The sequence below is a fragment of the Phyllobates terribilis genome, unplaced genomic scaffold (genome assembly GCF_046119375.1).
Source record: "Phyllobates terribilis strain yellow unplaced genomic scaffold, ASM4611937v1 Scaffold_2__4_contigs__length_985480577, whole genome shotgun sequence".
Taxonomy (NCBI): Eukaryota; Metazoa; Chordata; class Amphibia; order Anura; family Dendrobatidae; genus Phyllobates; species Phyllobates terribilis.
Genome location: NW_027362762.1, coordinates 316,531,148 through 316,547,481, shown reverse-complemented (window position 1 = coordinate 316,547,481; position 16,334 = coordinate 316,531,148). Strand labels below are relative to the sequence as shown.

General features: G+C 40.8%; 1 protein-coding gene across 1 annotated transcript in view; it reads right to left on the bottom strand.

Annotated features, from left to right (window-relative positions):
• Positions 1–16,334, bottom strand: part of COL4A2 (collagen type IV alpha 2 chain) — a 268,138-nt gene that overhangs the window by 228,302 nt on the left and 23,502 nt on the right. The window contains exon 3 of the mRNA XM_073664347.1: positions 13,674–13,725. Within this exon, the coding sequence (XP_073520448.1) occupies positions 13,674–13,725 (52 nt within the window). The remainder of the gene's footprint in view (positions 1–13,673; positions 13,726–16,334) is intronic.

Sequence of the window (16,334 nt, the reverse complement as noted above, 5' to 3'; positions counted from 1 at the left end):
ATCCGCTTTAAAGGGGTGGTCCGGTATCTAAAATGTATTTTCAAACTATCTATCCTTACTCCCTAACCACTTTTGTAATTTCCTTAATTATCCAACACCCTACACTTTTCTCTTTCTACCTAACTACATTTTTTACTGTACTTGCTGTGATGTTTCGATAAAGAAGAGTCTCAAACGTGACGTGCACTCACGCCCTGCAATAGTGCCCCCGTAATGACAATTAGTTTGAGAGGGGTGCTAGAACCTGTGGGGCGGCGCTGGTGTCACTGCTTTTATCTCCGCCTCTCTGACAATGTATTCTTTCACAAAATAGCTGAGATAGAAGCAGAGTGCCGGCACTGAACTTATATCTCACACAGCGTTCATCACTCAGGACATCTTCAGAGACAACAGCGATGCAAGAAACTGCAGTGCTGCCCCCTGTGACGTCCTGTTCTAGGAGGGGCGATGGACGCTGCAGAAAGTGAGTGCAGCTCCGGCCAAGTTTGAGACTCTTCTCAAATGAAATATCACAGGAAGTACATTAAAAAAACACATTAAGAGATTAGGTAGATAAGGAAAAGTGCAGGGTAATAAAGAAAATTACAAAAGTGGTTAAGGTGTAAAGATAGTTAGAAAATACATTTTAGGTGCCGAACCATTCCTTTACGTGAACTAGGTCATGTAATGACCATGACCTTGCGTGATAACATGCTAAGAGGGCTTTGACTAGTCTAGGGACACTAACGCCCCCACGCCTAGTCAAAGCCCTCATTTACATATCATAAATGGACTTTTTCTAAAGATCTGTTTATGTATGTAGTGTAATACAGGGACTGTTAGGCAGGGAATTTATATATGTACACGCAACTGCTGCTGGCTCTGGGGGCACGGGGGACCTGACAGGTTCCCTTTATTTCCTTTATAATTATTTCTCATTCAGATATTTAAATTATTTTGCCTCTTTTTTTTGCAATACATGGGGCTTAATTTTTATGTCATTTTTATATTTCTTTATTTATTTTGGGGAAAAATGTATAGAAAAGAAGGCAGCTCATGTCTATTTTCATATCTTTTTAATTGTAATTATTTTTTTTATGACCACAAAGGACCGCTATAAACATTTTTAGTTGCATACCCCCTTCTGTAGAAATTAGGGTGGCTAGAAACAGCGATTTAGACTGGCAGTGTGTCTTTTTGTTAAGATTTTCTTTTTATTCATGCTTTTTTTCTATTTTATTTTTTACTATTTTTAGTTTACCATCATTATTTACAATTTATTGATGGTATTATGAATTCACAGATGCACTGTTCTATATTGAAAGAAAAGATGCTACCAACACTCCGTGCCCTTGGTAGACGTGCACTTTTCCAACATGACAATGATCCAAAGCACACATCTGTTGCAATTATAAAGAAGAACAGGGTGAAAGTAGTTCAGTGACCAAGTATGTCTCTTGATCTTACCCCAATTGAAGACCTATGGGGAATTCTGAAGAGACAAGTTGAACATTACTCTCCATCCAGCATATAGGCTCTAAAAGAAGTAGTTATTGTAGAAAAAGATAGATATTGCAATATGTCACCATGTTCATTCCATGACTAGAAGACTTGGTGCTGTCCTTAAAATTAGTAGTATTTGGTATTTGATGGTGAGGTGTATTCATTTTTGAATCGCATCAACTAATTTGAGTAAAACTGTGGAGATTTTGTAATGAATTATATTATTAACCTTACTTTCGTGATATGGGCTAAAAAATGTTCTATAAAATCATTCTTGTCAAAATTTTGGAAATTGTTCTTGTAATCAGTGACATATTAATTAAAATCTTACTCTTCAAAAGGGATGTACTCATTTATGCTAAGCACTGTATGCATTAAATTATTCCTTGCAATGAGCTCAGGAAGCAATTACTTACAGCAGTGAGTATGCAGCAGCATCATGACAATATCAGTAGAACTATAAGTCTATTGACAAGAGGGTGAGTTGTTTTCTGTGTTGTTTTTGTTATAGTCTCAAATGACAAGTGTGTGTTTTTAAAGATAATACATTAAAGTATATGTTTTTTATTCTTATGCTGTATATCTACTTTCTATGTAAAAGCAAATACCCACTCTGAGCGGACTTGGTACAAGTATGATTACATATCTTCTTCGGAAACATAATTTTTAGAAGCATTTCTCCTCTTCATACAATTTCTTTAAATCAGAGGTAGTTGCAGAAATATGTAGCATTTGCATTATGATAGTTTATTTTGAAACTGTATACAATGTATCCTAAAAAAAATAAAAACGAATTGAACATGTGTAAAAAAGTGGCAGGAGGAAACGTTTTTTTTAGCCCAGTTATAGGAATCTCTGTTCTATCATCATCTTGCATGCATATGTTTGAGATCTATCCACACAGATCAATATTATCCTAGTCAAGGGACTATACATGCCATTCCAAAACCTTAATTTATTGTTAGTAGTAGTTAAAGGTTGATTTTGCAATATGTTTCAGATTTTCTTGTTCTATTATGTTGTGGTACAATTGCTTCATTGACAATCAGTAAAATCCATTATTCTCTCTAGCCACATTAGCCAAAGTACTCCAAAGTACTACACTGCTCAAAAAAATAAAGGGAACACTCAAATAACACATCCTAAATCTGAATGAATGAAATATTCTCATTGAATACTTTGTTCTGTACAAAGTTGAATGTGCTGACAACAAAATCACACAAAAATCATCAATGGAAATCAAATTTATTAACCAATGGAGGCCTGGATTTGGAGTCACCCCCAAAATGAAAGTAGAAAAACACACTACAGGCTGATCCAACTTTGATGTAATGTCCTTAAAACAAGTCAAAATGAGGCTCAGTATTGTGTGTGGCCTCCACGTGCCTGTATGACCTCCCTACGATGCCTGGGCATGCTCCTGATGAGGTTGCGGATGGTCTCCTGTGGGATCGCCTCCCAGACCTGGACTAAAGCATCTGCCACCTCCTGGACAGTCTGTGGTGCAACGTAACATTGGTGGATGGAGCGAGACATGATGTCCCAGATGTCCTCAATCGGATTCAGGTCTGGGGAACGGGCAGGCCAGTCCATAGCTTCAATGCCTTCATCTTGCAGGAACTGCTGACACACTCCAGCCACATGAGGTCTGGCATTGTCCTGCATTAGGAGGAACCCAGGGCCAACCGCACCAGCAAATGGTCTCACAAGGGGTCTGAGGATCTCATCTCAGTACCTAATGGCAGTCAGGCTACCTCTGGCGAGCACATGGAGGGCTGTGCGGCCCTCCAAAGAAATGCCACCCCACACCATTACTGACCCACTGCCAAACTGATCATGCTGAAGGATGTTGCAGGCAGCAGATCACTCTCCATGGCATCTCCAGACTCTGTCACGTCTGTCACATGTGCTCAGTGTGAACCTGCTTTCATCTGTGAAGAGCACAGGGTGCCAGAGCCGACTTTGCCAATCCTGGTGTTCTGTGGCAAATGCAAAGCGTCCTGCACGCTGTTGGGCTGTGAGCACAACCCCCATCTGTGGACGTCGGGCCCTCATACCACCCTCATGGAGTCGGTTTCTAACCATTTGTGCAGACACATGCACATTTGTGGCCTGCTGGAGGTCATTTTGCAGGGCTCTGGCAGTGCTCCTCCTGTTCCTCCTTGCACAAAGGCGGAGGTAGCAGTCCTGATGCTGGGTTGTTGCCCTCCTACGGCCCCCTCTACGTCTCCTGGTGGACTGGCCTGTCTCCTGGTAGCGCCTCCAGCCTCTGAACACTACGCTAACAGACACAGCAAACCTTCTTGTCACAGCTCGCATTGATGTGCCATCCTGGATGAGCTGCACTACCTGAGTAAATTCTGTGGATTGCAGAGTCCGTCTCATGCACCTCGAGTGTGAAAGCACAACCAACATTCAAAAGTGACCAAAACATCAGCCAGAAAGCATTGGTACTGAGATGTGGTCTGTGGTCCCCACCTGCAGAACCACTCCTTTATTGAGGGTGTCTTGATAATTGCCAATAATGTCCATCTATTGTCTATTCCATTTGCACAACAGCATGTGAAATTGATTGTCAATCAGTGTTGCTTCCTAAGTGGACAGTTTGATTTCACAGAAGTTTGATTTACTTGGAGTTATATTCTGTTGTTTAAGTGTTCCCTTTATTTTTTTGAGCAGTGTAGAAACACAGCACATGCATCTTTCATGATGGCAGGGTATTTTCAGTCTGACTAGTACAGGAGATATATAGATGATTTGTTTATTATTTGGACGGGAACCCCTGAGGAAGCAGGATATTTTTTGTGGAACAGCTCAATAAAAACTCATGCGGTCTAGAATTCTCTCATAATTTTTCTCCAGAAAAAAAATAGAATTTCTGGATTTACTTATATATAAAGGAGATCAGGGCATCATCCATACCTCAACGTTTTTTAAAAGCATCGACGCGAACTGTTATTTAGAATTTAGCAGAGGCCATTATCTTAAATGGATCACCAACATTCCTTATGGTCAATATAGGAGAATGAGAAAAAATTGTATGACGAATGAACATTTCCTGAAGGAAGCTTGCAAATTAAAAAAAAGATTCAGAGAAAAAAATATCCAAAAAGTTATTAAATGATGCATTCAAATGTACATTCAGATTAGGCCAAAGTGATTGTCTTGGCAAACCTATGGGCACAACCAATAAGACCAAGGTGGATGATACAGAATTAAATAAAACAATTAAATATACAAGTGCTTTTCACTACATTAGAATATCATCAAAAAGTTAAGTTATTTCAGTTCTTCAATGCAAAAAGTGAAATGCATATATTATATAGAGTCATTACAAACAGAGTGATCTGTTTCAAGTATTTATTTCTGTTAAAGGGGTTGTCCAGTACTTTTAAAAATATGCCAATGTGTTTTATTGATAAATAGAAGCTTCTTTCTAATTACCTCCTGGTGCTGTTTCTGCCTGTTAGCCGCACTATCGGTGGCCGCTCACAGGCATCACGTGACCCCTGGCTGCAGCCGGCTCTGACATCTGCTGACGTCACGACAAGTCCAGGCTGCAGCCGAGGGTCCCTCTTCCGCGTTCCACCGGTAACTGCTGGGTTGTGGGCGGGGTTACCCTGCGCGTCACACCCGGCATCCACCACGCACTCTCCCTGTTCCCATTCATTGGGAAAGCGCGCGGTGGATGCTGGGTGTGACGTGGGGAATAACCCACAACCCAGCAGCCACCATGGGGACCCCAGCGCTGAGTCAAGCCTCACTTGAAGTGACGCTAGAGGGGGGTCAGGTGCTGCCTGTGAGCGGCCACCGATAGCGCCACTGACAGGCAGAAACAGCACCAGGAGGTAATTAGAAAGAAGCTTCTATTCATCATAAAAACACATAGGCATATTTTTAAAAGTACTGGACAACCGTTTTAATGTTGATGATTATGGCTTACAGCCAATGAAAACAAAGTCATTATCTCAGTAAATTAGAATAATTAACAAAAAACACCAGCAAAGGCTCCCTACACGTTTAAAAAGGTCTCTTAGTCTGTTTCAGTAGGTTCCACAAACATGGGGAAGACTTGACAGATGTCAAGAAGGCAGTCTTTGACACACTCCACAAGGTGGGTAAGCCACAAAAAGTCATTGCTAAAGAAGCTGGCTGTTCACAGAGTGCTGTATCCAAGCATATTAATGGAAAGTTGAGTGGAAGAAAAAAGTTTGGTAGGAAAAGGTGCACAAGTAACTGGGATAGCCGCAGCCTTGAAAGAATTATTAAGAAAAGGCCATTCAAAAATTTGGGGGAGATTCAAAAAAAGTGGACTGCAGCTGTAGTCATTGCTTCAAGAGCCACCCACACAGACGTATCCAGGACATGGTCTACAAGTGTCGTATTCCTTGTGTCAAGCCACTCATGACCAGTAGACAATGCTAGATCGTCTTACCTTGGCCAAGGAGAAAAAGACCTGGACTGTTGCTCAGTGGTCCAAGGTGTTGTTTTCAGATTAAAGTAAATTTTGCATTTCATTTGGAAATCAAGGTCCCAGAGTCTGGAGGAAGAGTGGAGAGGCCACAAGCCAAGCCGCTTCAGGTCTAGTGTGAAGTTTCCACAATCAGTGATGGTTGGGGGAGCCATGTCATCTGCTTGTGTAGGTCCACTGTGTTTTATCCAGACCAAAGCCAGCGCAGCCGTCTTCCAGGAAATTTTAGAGCACTTCATGCTTCCCTCTGCCGACAAGCTTTTTGGAGATCACAGTATCACTGTGCTTGATTAGCCAACAAACTCGTGTGACCTTAACCCCATAGAGAATCTATGGGGTATTGTCAAGAGGAAGATGAGAGACACCAGACCCAACAATGCAGACAAGCTGAAGGCTGCTATCAAAGCAACCTGGGCTTCCATAACACCTCAGCACACGCCGCATGGATGCAGTAATTGATGCAAAAGGAGCCCTGACCAAGTATTGAGTGCATTTATTGAACATACATTTCAGTAGGCCAACATTTCAGATTTTAAAAAAAATGTTCAAGCTGTTGTTATAAAGTATTCTAATTTACTGAGATAATGACTTTTATGTTTTCATTGGCTGTAAGCCATAATCATCAACATTAACAGAAATAAACACTTGAAATAGATCACTCTGTTTGTAATGACTCTATATAATATATGAGTTTCACTTTTTGTATTGAAGAACTGAAATAAATACATTTTTTGATGATATCCTAATTTAGTGAGAAGCACTTGTAGTTTCATTACTGCATTTAACCAATCTCATAAATTAATAAGGGATGCCTTGACTAAACACTGGGCTATTCTTAGCGACCCCGTTTTATCGGGGAACATTATAGACAAACCTAATATCATCTTCCGCAGGAGTATGAATATAAAAAAAACACATTGCCCTGAGCAAAATAAAATGTAATTCAACACAGAGGTAACATTCATCTGTTTCCCCTTCAACACTTCCAATTAAGGGATCTTATTGCTGTGGCATTAGCAAATGTCTTTGCTGTAAAATGATTATTCGTGGATGTAGAGAATTTTCCTCCACTGTAACCGGAGAAGTTTTTTGTATTCAACAATTGGTCAACTGCAATACTGATTTCGCAATCTACTTATTAAAATGCGATTGCAATTTACAATATGTAGGTCGTATGACCCAAGCAGTCCATAACAGGATGAACAGCCATAGATATAATATAGGAAAGGTGTAATCTGCCACAGTCAGTCAAGGTTTTTCCTTTTAGAACACAAACGAGATCCCACCAGTTTAAGACTTATTATATTAGAACAAATATCAGAAAATGTGTCTAATAGGTTCCAAAGACTTGTGAATAGGGAATCCTATTGGATTTTTAAAGTCTGAATGAGTGCATTTGAAAACACAACATAATAGGGGTATTTTTAAGCCCCCGTCTCACATAGCGAGATCGCTGCTGTGTCACGGTTTTGGTGACGCAACAGCGACCTCACCAGCGATGTCGCTATGTGTGACACTTTGCAGCGATCAGGCCCCTGCTGTGAGGTTGCTGATCGCTGCAAAGTGTCCTGGACCTTTTTTTGGTCGTTGCCCTCCCGCTAGTCAGCACACATCGCTGTGTGTGACCAGCGGGAGCAGCGATCAGGCTGGTAACCATGATAAACATCGGGTTACTAGGGGCACACGCGCACCTAGTAACCCGCTGTTTATCATGGTTACGAGCCTGCTAAAGTGAGCGGTAACCTCCCGCTCACCATAGCAGAGTGGTAACCATGATAAACAGCGGGTTACTAGGTGCGCGTGTGCCCCTAGTAACCTGATGTTTACCATGGTTACCAGCCTGCTCCTGCTTCAGCAGGCTGGTAACCAGGAGCAGGACATTGTGGAAAGATTCTTTCCACGATGTCACTGCTCCCCTGATCGTTGGTGAGCCTGCCTGTTTGACAGCTCACCAGCGACCACATAGCGACGCAGCAACGATCCCTATCCCGATCGTATCGTTGTCGGGATCGGTGCAGCGTCGCTAAGTGTGACGGGGCCTTTAGAATAATCCTTATAGTTATTTTGTTTTTTTGTACTTAATATGCCTGAAGAAGGAGCTAGGTCAGCTCTGAAATGCGTAGCATTTTAAATAAAAAACAGTTTTTTTACTTTCATTCGTTTTGATACCCATCTCAATTGCTCAGAATTTGGCAGCGCTTTTTTAAGCCCTCATTTTTCCCATTTCTATCATCTGGGTCTAAGCCTTGGATCCAGAGGGTTGAGCAGCAGCCATTGGAGTGCCCTGTTCACTATCATCAGAGTTGTGCCTGGAGTCATACAACTCATTCAGATGAGCAGTTTTACTAGCTCTACTCTGCTTACATTATTTTCAGATCTGCACATGGAGCCTTTCCCTTTTTTCTTGTCTTCATTTTCAGTTTGAGTATCTGTAAGCTGTTATAAAATATGCCAATGCATTTAATTGTTAAAGAGCTGGCATTGCCTCTTGTTTCTTGGACAATCAGGACAGGTAGCAGATGTCAGGGAATAAAATTAAGAATATTTTCATATGAAGAACCCACCAGTCTATATTTAGACTTTCCTTCCTTCCGGTCCATATGGATTTGATCCTATAGTGTAGCTCAAAGGAAAATAATGGTAATGATGACTAATTATGAACTTTGCAAGTTACCCCTGTCACACACATTTATTCCCTTTGTGTTATTAAAATGGATGAACGGCTTCCAAACAGTGTGTCCGTGTACTTTCTCTCCCAGATGACATCTGAAATTCCGGTATGATTTCCTTTTTCTCATGATACAATCTGTGAAACTTGTAGAGAAATTCTCCCTGCCGTTTAACACCAGCCAACAGCCAGCTCCACTAATATAAAACAGAAGTTAGTCTACTGACCTGCAAGGTTAAAGATTACTCTTGTCTTGTAAAGTTATTTATTTCCTAAAGAAAAGCAGATTCGGCTCTCATAATTTACCAAGCACATTATGTACAAACATAAAGTTGATTTTCTTTTCTTGCTTACTATCAATTACTCTTCTTTATCTTCTCCACTGTTGAGCCACTAGATTCGAAAGGAATCCTAACGTGACCCTAATGAAAAAAAGCCCTTTTGATCCCATAATGAAAATGTTAAAGGGGTTCTTCAGTGGGACTGCTAAATGCTGTGCTTGGCTTTTCCAATATCCCTATAGAGTATGAATAGAGTGGTGGTCATGCATACACACTGCTGCTCCATTCTAATGGAATAATTGTGTCCCACACTGCTATTTTAAGGGTTGGCCACAGATTTTTAATGATGTTCAGATCAGGAACTGTGAGCACCATTGTAAAACCTTCAGCTTGCGCCTTTTGATACAGACTATTGTGGATTTCGATGTGCACTTAAGATCATTATTCATTTGTAGAAGCCATCCTCTTTTCAACTTCAACTTTTTAACAGATAGTGTTATGTTTTTATCAAGAATTTGTTGAATTTTCATTGAATTCATTCTTTTTTCTACCCGTGAAATGTTCCCCATGCCATTGGCTGCAACACAACCCCAAAGCATGACTGATCCACCCCCATGCTTAATGGTTGGCGAGATATTCTTTTCCTGCAATTCTGTGCTCTTTTTTCTCCACACATACCTTTGATCATTGTGGCCAGAGAGTTCAATATTAAACTCATCAGATTTGTTTCCAAAATGCATCAAGCTTGTTTAGATGTTCTTTTGCAGACTTCTGATGCTGAATTTTATGTGAGGACGCAGGAGAGGTTTTCTTCTGATGCCTCGTCGATGAAGGTCGTGTTTGTGCAGGTGTCTATGAACAGTAGAACAATGCACCACAACTCCAGAGTCTGCTAAATCTTTCTGAAGGTCTTTTGCAGTCAAGTGAGCATTCTGATTTGCCTCTCTAGCAATCCTATGAGCAGCTCTTACTGAAATTTTGCTTAGTCTTCCAGACCTTATCTTGACCTCCACTGTTCATGTTAACTGCTATTTCTTAATTACATTTCAAACTGAGGTAAGGGCAACTTCAAAATACTTTGCTATCTTCTTGTAGCCTTCTCCTGCTTTGTGGGCCTCCACCATTTTCATTTTGAGAGTGCTAAGCAGCTGCTTAAAAGAACACATGGCTACTATTTTTTGGCACTCGATTACAGGAGGCTGAGTTTTTGTAAAGCTGGGAAATTTGCATCACATGGCCTTTCTTAACGATTATAGTGAACAAGCCATAACCCTAATAGGCTTATAAAGGTTTGAAACATTGGTCAAAGTTATCTGAGCACACAAATCTTTAAGGGTGCCCAAACTTTTGCATTGGCCCATTTTCCTTTTTGTAATTTTTAAAATGTAAAAGATGAAAATATATATATTTTATGTCTAAAATACAAAGGAAATGTGTCATCTTTAACTTTAGGCCTTTTAAGGATCATTTCGTCTTCAACTTGCTGAACTGTTCACAATAACAATAATTTTGACCAGTGGTGCCCAAACTTTTACTTGCCACTTTATGTTCCTCATCCAGGTGTATATATATGCCCTCCATCCTTGTATATATGTCCCTCATCCTGGCCCCATCCTGGTATATACAGTAGTGTGAAAAAGTGTTTGCCCCCTTCCTGATTTCTTATTCTTTTGCATGTTTGTCACACTTAAATGTTTCAGATCACAAAACAAGTTTAAATATAAGACAAAGATAACCCAAGTAAACACAAAATGCAGCTTTTAAATAAAAGTCTTTAGTATTAGGGGAAAAAGAAATCCAAACCTGAAAAAGTGATTGCCCCCTAAACCTAATAACTGGTTGAGCCACCCTTAGCAGTAACAACTGCAATCAAGCGTTTGCAATAACTGGCAATGAGTCTTTTACAATGCTCTGGAGGAATTTTGACCAATCATCTTTGCAAAATTGTTCTAATTCAGCCATCTTGGACTTTTTCCGCTTTTTAAAGCCATGTCACAGCATCTCAATCGGATTAAGGTCAGGACTTTGACTAGGCCACTCCAAAGTCTTAATTTTGTTTTTCTTAAGCTATTCAGAGGTGGACTTGTTGGTGTGTTTTGGATCATTGTCCTGCTACATAACCCAAGTGCGATTTAGCTTCAGGTCACGAACAGATGGCCAGACATTCTCCTTCAGGACTTTTTGGTAGACAGCAGAATTTATGGTTCCATTTACCACAGCAAGCCTTCCAGGTCCTGAAGCAGCAAAACAGCCCCAGACCATCATACTACCACCATATTTTACTGTTGGTATGATGTTCCTTTTCTGAAATGCTGTGTTACTTCTGTGTCAGATATAATGGGATATACACCTTCCAAAAAGTTCAAATTTTGTCTCGTCAATCCACAGAGTATTCTCCCAAAAGTCTTGGCGATCATCAAGATGTTTTCTGGCAAAACTGAGATGAGCCTTCATGTTCTTTTCGCTCAGCAGTGGTTTTCGTCTTGAAACTCTGTCATGCATTCAATTTTTGCCCAATTTCTTTCTTATGGTGAAGTCATGAACACTAATCTTAACTGAGGCAAGTGAGGCCTGCAGTTATTTGCATGTTGTTGTGGGTTTTTTGTGACCTCTTGGATGAGTCGTCGCTGCGCTCTTGGGGTAATTTTGGTCAGCCGGCCACTCCTGGGAAAGTTCATAACTGTTCCATGTTTTCATCATTTGTGGATAATGGCTCTCACTGTGGTTCGCTGGAGCCCCAAAGCTTTAGAAATGGCTTTATAACCTTTTCCAGACTGATTGATCTAATTACTTTGCTTTTCATTTGTTCCTGAAATTCTTTGGATTGCAGCATGATGTCTAGCTTTTGAAAAACTTTTAGTCTACTTCACTTTATCAAGCAGGTACTATTTAAGTGATTTCTTGATTAAGGACAGGTGTGGCTGTAATCAGGCCTGTGTGTGGCTAGGAAAATTGAACTGAGCTTCCCAAAGATGTGATAAACCACAGTTAATTTATGTTTTTTCACACAAGGCCCTGTAGGTTTGGATTTCTTTTTCCCTTAATGATAATAAAGACCTTCATTTAAAAACTGCATTTTGTGTTTACTTGTGTTATCTCTGTCTTATATTTAAATTTGTTTTGTGATCTGAAACATTTAAGTGTGACAAACATGCAAAAGAATAAGAAATCAGGAAGGGGCAAACACTTTTTCACACCACTGTATGTGTCCTCCATCCTGGTATATATGTTCCCCTTCCTGGCCCCATCCTGGTATATATATTCCCCATCCTTGTATATGTGTCCCTTATCCTGAGCCCCATCCTGGTATATGTCCCCCATTCTGCAGCTGACCTTTAATGCATAGGAAAAAAACAAACAATTATACTCACATTCCCTCCGCTCCCCCGCTGTGCGAAGTCCTCTTCTGAAGCCAGAAGCTGACTTCAGCGTGCAAGCAACGGGAGCATATAACGTCACTGCCATGCACTTTCAGTCACATGCATGCTGACATCAGCTGCTGGCCCCTGATTGGCGTGTATTGAAGCGCATGGTGTCGGAAGGCCCCTCACCTTCATGGGCCTGGTCACGTTTGCAACCTCTATTGACCGCGGCCGTTACGCCCCTGGGAGTGCATACACTGTAAAGCATAGCTGGCTGGACAAAACTATCTTGTGTACTTGACAGTTTTCAAAACATTTTAGTAGAAGGGAATGGGCAAGCTAAAAATTACCTATAAGGCTATGGGCCCACGATGCAGAAATGCTCAGGATTTTTTCCTGAGCGTTTCTGCATCTCCCTGGCAGAAAAAACGCATGCGGATTGTACATGCGTTTTCCTGCCAGGGACATGCGGAAATGGAGCGTTATTCACTGACATTTCCGCATGCGGATTGACAAGTGCTTTCCAAGCGATTAGCATCACTTGGAAAGTGCTTGTGACAACTAGGTCACACTATATAAATCCATGCAAACGGCATGGATTTATATAGTGTGACCTGAGAGAGTGGTTAAAAATAAAAAAATAAATGTATACTTACCCTCCGATGGCCCCCGGTGTCCTGCTCACTCCGTTCTCCCTTGCCGGCAGCGTTGGATTGAAAGACCTGCCGACGTCAGCGTCGCGTGACCCGTCACATGACTCTGACATCAGTGCAGGTCCTTCATTCCATTGCGAAGTGCCGGGAAGCAAGGAGGAGCGCAACGCGGGCCGCTGGAAGGTAAATATATATTTATTTTTTATTTTATTCTTTTTTTACAGATTTTTTAATGGTACCTGGGTCCGGAGGAGAGTCTTCTCTCCTCTAGACCTGGGTACCATCCGCACATTAGAACGCGCCAATTACGCAAGTACAGATGCAGTCTTGCGGAATTGGCGCGTTCTAATGCGAGTCAATGGCGGCGAAAACGCAGCACTTCCGCAAAATAATTGGTAGTGCTGCGTTTTTTTCCGCAATGATAATCCTCAGCGGAAATTTCCACAGCATGTGCACAGCACATGCGGATTATCATTGGGGAACATTGCTGCCCTTCTACCATGCGTTTTTAATGCTTTTCCGCAGCTGCAAAAACGCTGCAGAAACGCATTAAAAACGCATCGTGGGCACACAGCCTCAAACATGCGGTTCATCATAACTAAGGTTGAACAATGTTTATAAAACAACTATGTATCTCAATAAATGTTTTCCATTGGAAAAGCTACAAAAGTGAACATACCCCAAATGTTACCATCGACTAAGAAACACAGTTATATATTTCATATCTATTATTAAATTTGATTATAACATACTTACAGCATCAACAGTCCTGAGGAGCAACCCTGCTAGCATAGCTGATAGGAGAATCCTAAAAAATAAAAATATATACATTAGAGCAGAGCTATAACGGAACACTCTTGCACAGGCCATACTTTAACCCTCCACGTCTTTCAAAAAATATATTTTCTAAAATCTGTAGACAACGAAAAAAACAAAAGCAAAATAAGGAAAAAAGTACATCTCCAAAAAAAGTACTTGTGAACATAATTATAAAGATATAACAATATTAATGCATATCTGTCTTTTTACCCAAAACCAGAACAATAGCAAGGTCTTCATGCCCTTATCCAGTCACAGCAAGATAAAACTGCTTTTGGTGTCCATTCCAGTCTAATAAGCCCAGGAATCATCCTAATTTTCATGCATTATAACATGGTACTAGTTTCCCTTCATAAGCATTCTATCTGCTCTACAGATGGTGTAACTCCCAATACCTCCCCCTTAGCATGCATTGCATATCAGTATCTCTGGACAGTAAATTAGACAGAAGGAAGATGCCGAGTTGCTGGCAATATGGGGTGTATTTTTCCTGGTTAAAATGTAAATTTGTGAAAATAAAGTATTTTGTTCTTTATTCCAAGTTTAGTAAAGCAATAACATTCAAAATCAACCCTTTTTTCTATTTAATAGTTATATACTTGTTCTCATATTGACATACTTATTAGGCCATATTGTTATATAGTGTTTGTGTCATCATTCAGCAAGCAATCATAGAGACTATTTACATACAAGGTCATAAATTAGGTAAAGTAATGCACTGAAAGCATGTTATATGCCATGGCCGAAAGTGTTGGCACCCTTGAAATTGTTCCACAAAATGAAGTATTTCTCCCAGAAAATTATTGCAATTACACTTGTTTTGTTATACATACAGTGCTGGCCAAAAGTATTGGCACCTCTGCAATTCTGTCAGATAATACTCAGTTTCTTCCTGAAAATGATTGCAATCACAAATTCTTTGGTATTATTATCTTCATTTAATTTGTCTTCAATGAAAAAAACACAAAAAGAATTGTCCTAAAGCCAAATTAGATATAATTCCACACCAAACCTAAAAAAGGGGGTGGACAGAAGTATTGGCACCCTTTGAAAAATCATGTGATGCTTCTCTAATTCGTGTAATTAACAGCACCTGTAACTTACCTGTGGCACCTAACAGGTGTTGGCAATAACTAAATCACACTTGCAGCCAGTTAACATGGATTAAAGTTGACTCAACCTCTGTCCTGTGTCCTTGTGTGTATCACATTGAGCATGAGGACAAGAAAGAAGACCAAAGAACTGGCTGAGGACTTGAGAAACCAAATTGTGAGGAAGCATGAGCAATCTCAAGGCTACAAGTACATCTCCAAAGACCTGAATGTTTCTGTGTCTTCCGTGCGCAGTGTCATCAAGAAGTTTAAAGCCCATGGCACTGTGGCTAACCTCCCTAGATGTGGACGGAAAAGAAAAATGGACGAGAGATTTCAACGCAAGATTGTGCAGATGGTGGATAAGAAAAATGGACGAGAGATTTCAACGCAAGATTGTGCGGATGGTGGATAAAGAACCTCGACTAACATCCAAACAAGTTCAAGCTGCCCTGCAGTCCGAGGGTACAACAGTGTCAACCCGTACGATCCGTCGACGTCTGAATGAAAAGGGACTGTATGGTAGGAGACCCAGGAAGACCCCACTTCTTACCCCGAGACATAAAAAAGCCAGGCTGGAGTTTGCCAAAACTTACCTGAGAAAGCCTAAAACGTTTTGGAAGAATGTTCTCTGGTCAGATGAGACAAAAGTAGAGCTTTTTGGGAAAAAGCATCAACATAGAGTGTACAGGAAAAAAAAGAGGCATTCAAAGAAAAGAACACGGTCCCTACAGTCAAACATGGCGGAGGTTCCCTGATGTTTTGGGGTTGCTTTGCTGCCTCTGGCACTGGACTGCTTGACCGTGTGCATGGCATTATGAAGTCTGAAGACTACCAACAAATTTTGCAGCATAATGTAGGGCCCAGTGTGAGAACGCTGGGTCTCCCTCAGAGGTCATGGGTCTTCCAGCAGGACAATGACCCAAAACACACTTCCAAAAGCACTATAAAATGGTTTTAGAGAAAGCACTGGAGACTTCTAAGGTGGCCAGCAATGAGTCCAGACCTAAATCCCATAGAACACCTGCGGAGGGATCTCAAAATGGCAGAATTGCAGTGGTGCCAATATTTTTGGCCAGCACTGTATGTTTATTTCCTTTGTGTGTATTGGAACAACACGAAAAAAAGCAAATTGGACATAATTTCACAACAAAAACACCAAAACTGGGCCGGACAAAAATTGTTAGCACCAGGGCCAGCTCCAGGACTTCGTGGGTCCTGGGCGAAAGAGTCTCAGTGGGCCCCCTTTAACACATACCACAATTCATGATGCAATATAGTTATAGTACAATGCAAAGATTTCACTTACTTCTTACATTACATGAGTGATATCTATTGTAAATTTTACAATAGATCAGAAACTGGCGAATCCTCGCAGCGCCAAGTGCAGACCAGACAGTATAGTACTCCATACAGTATTATGGGCCCCATATAATGCTCCATGTAGAATAATGGACCCCATATAATGCTCCATACAGAATAATGGACCTCATATAATTCTCCATAC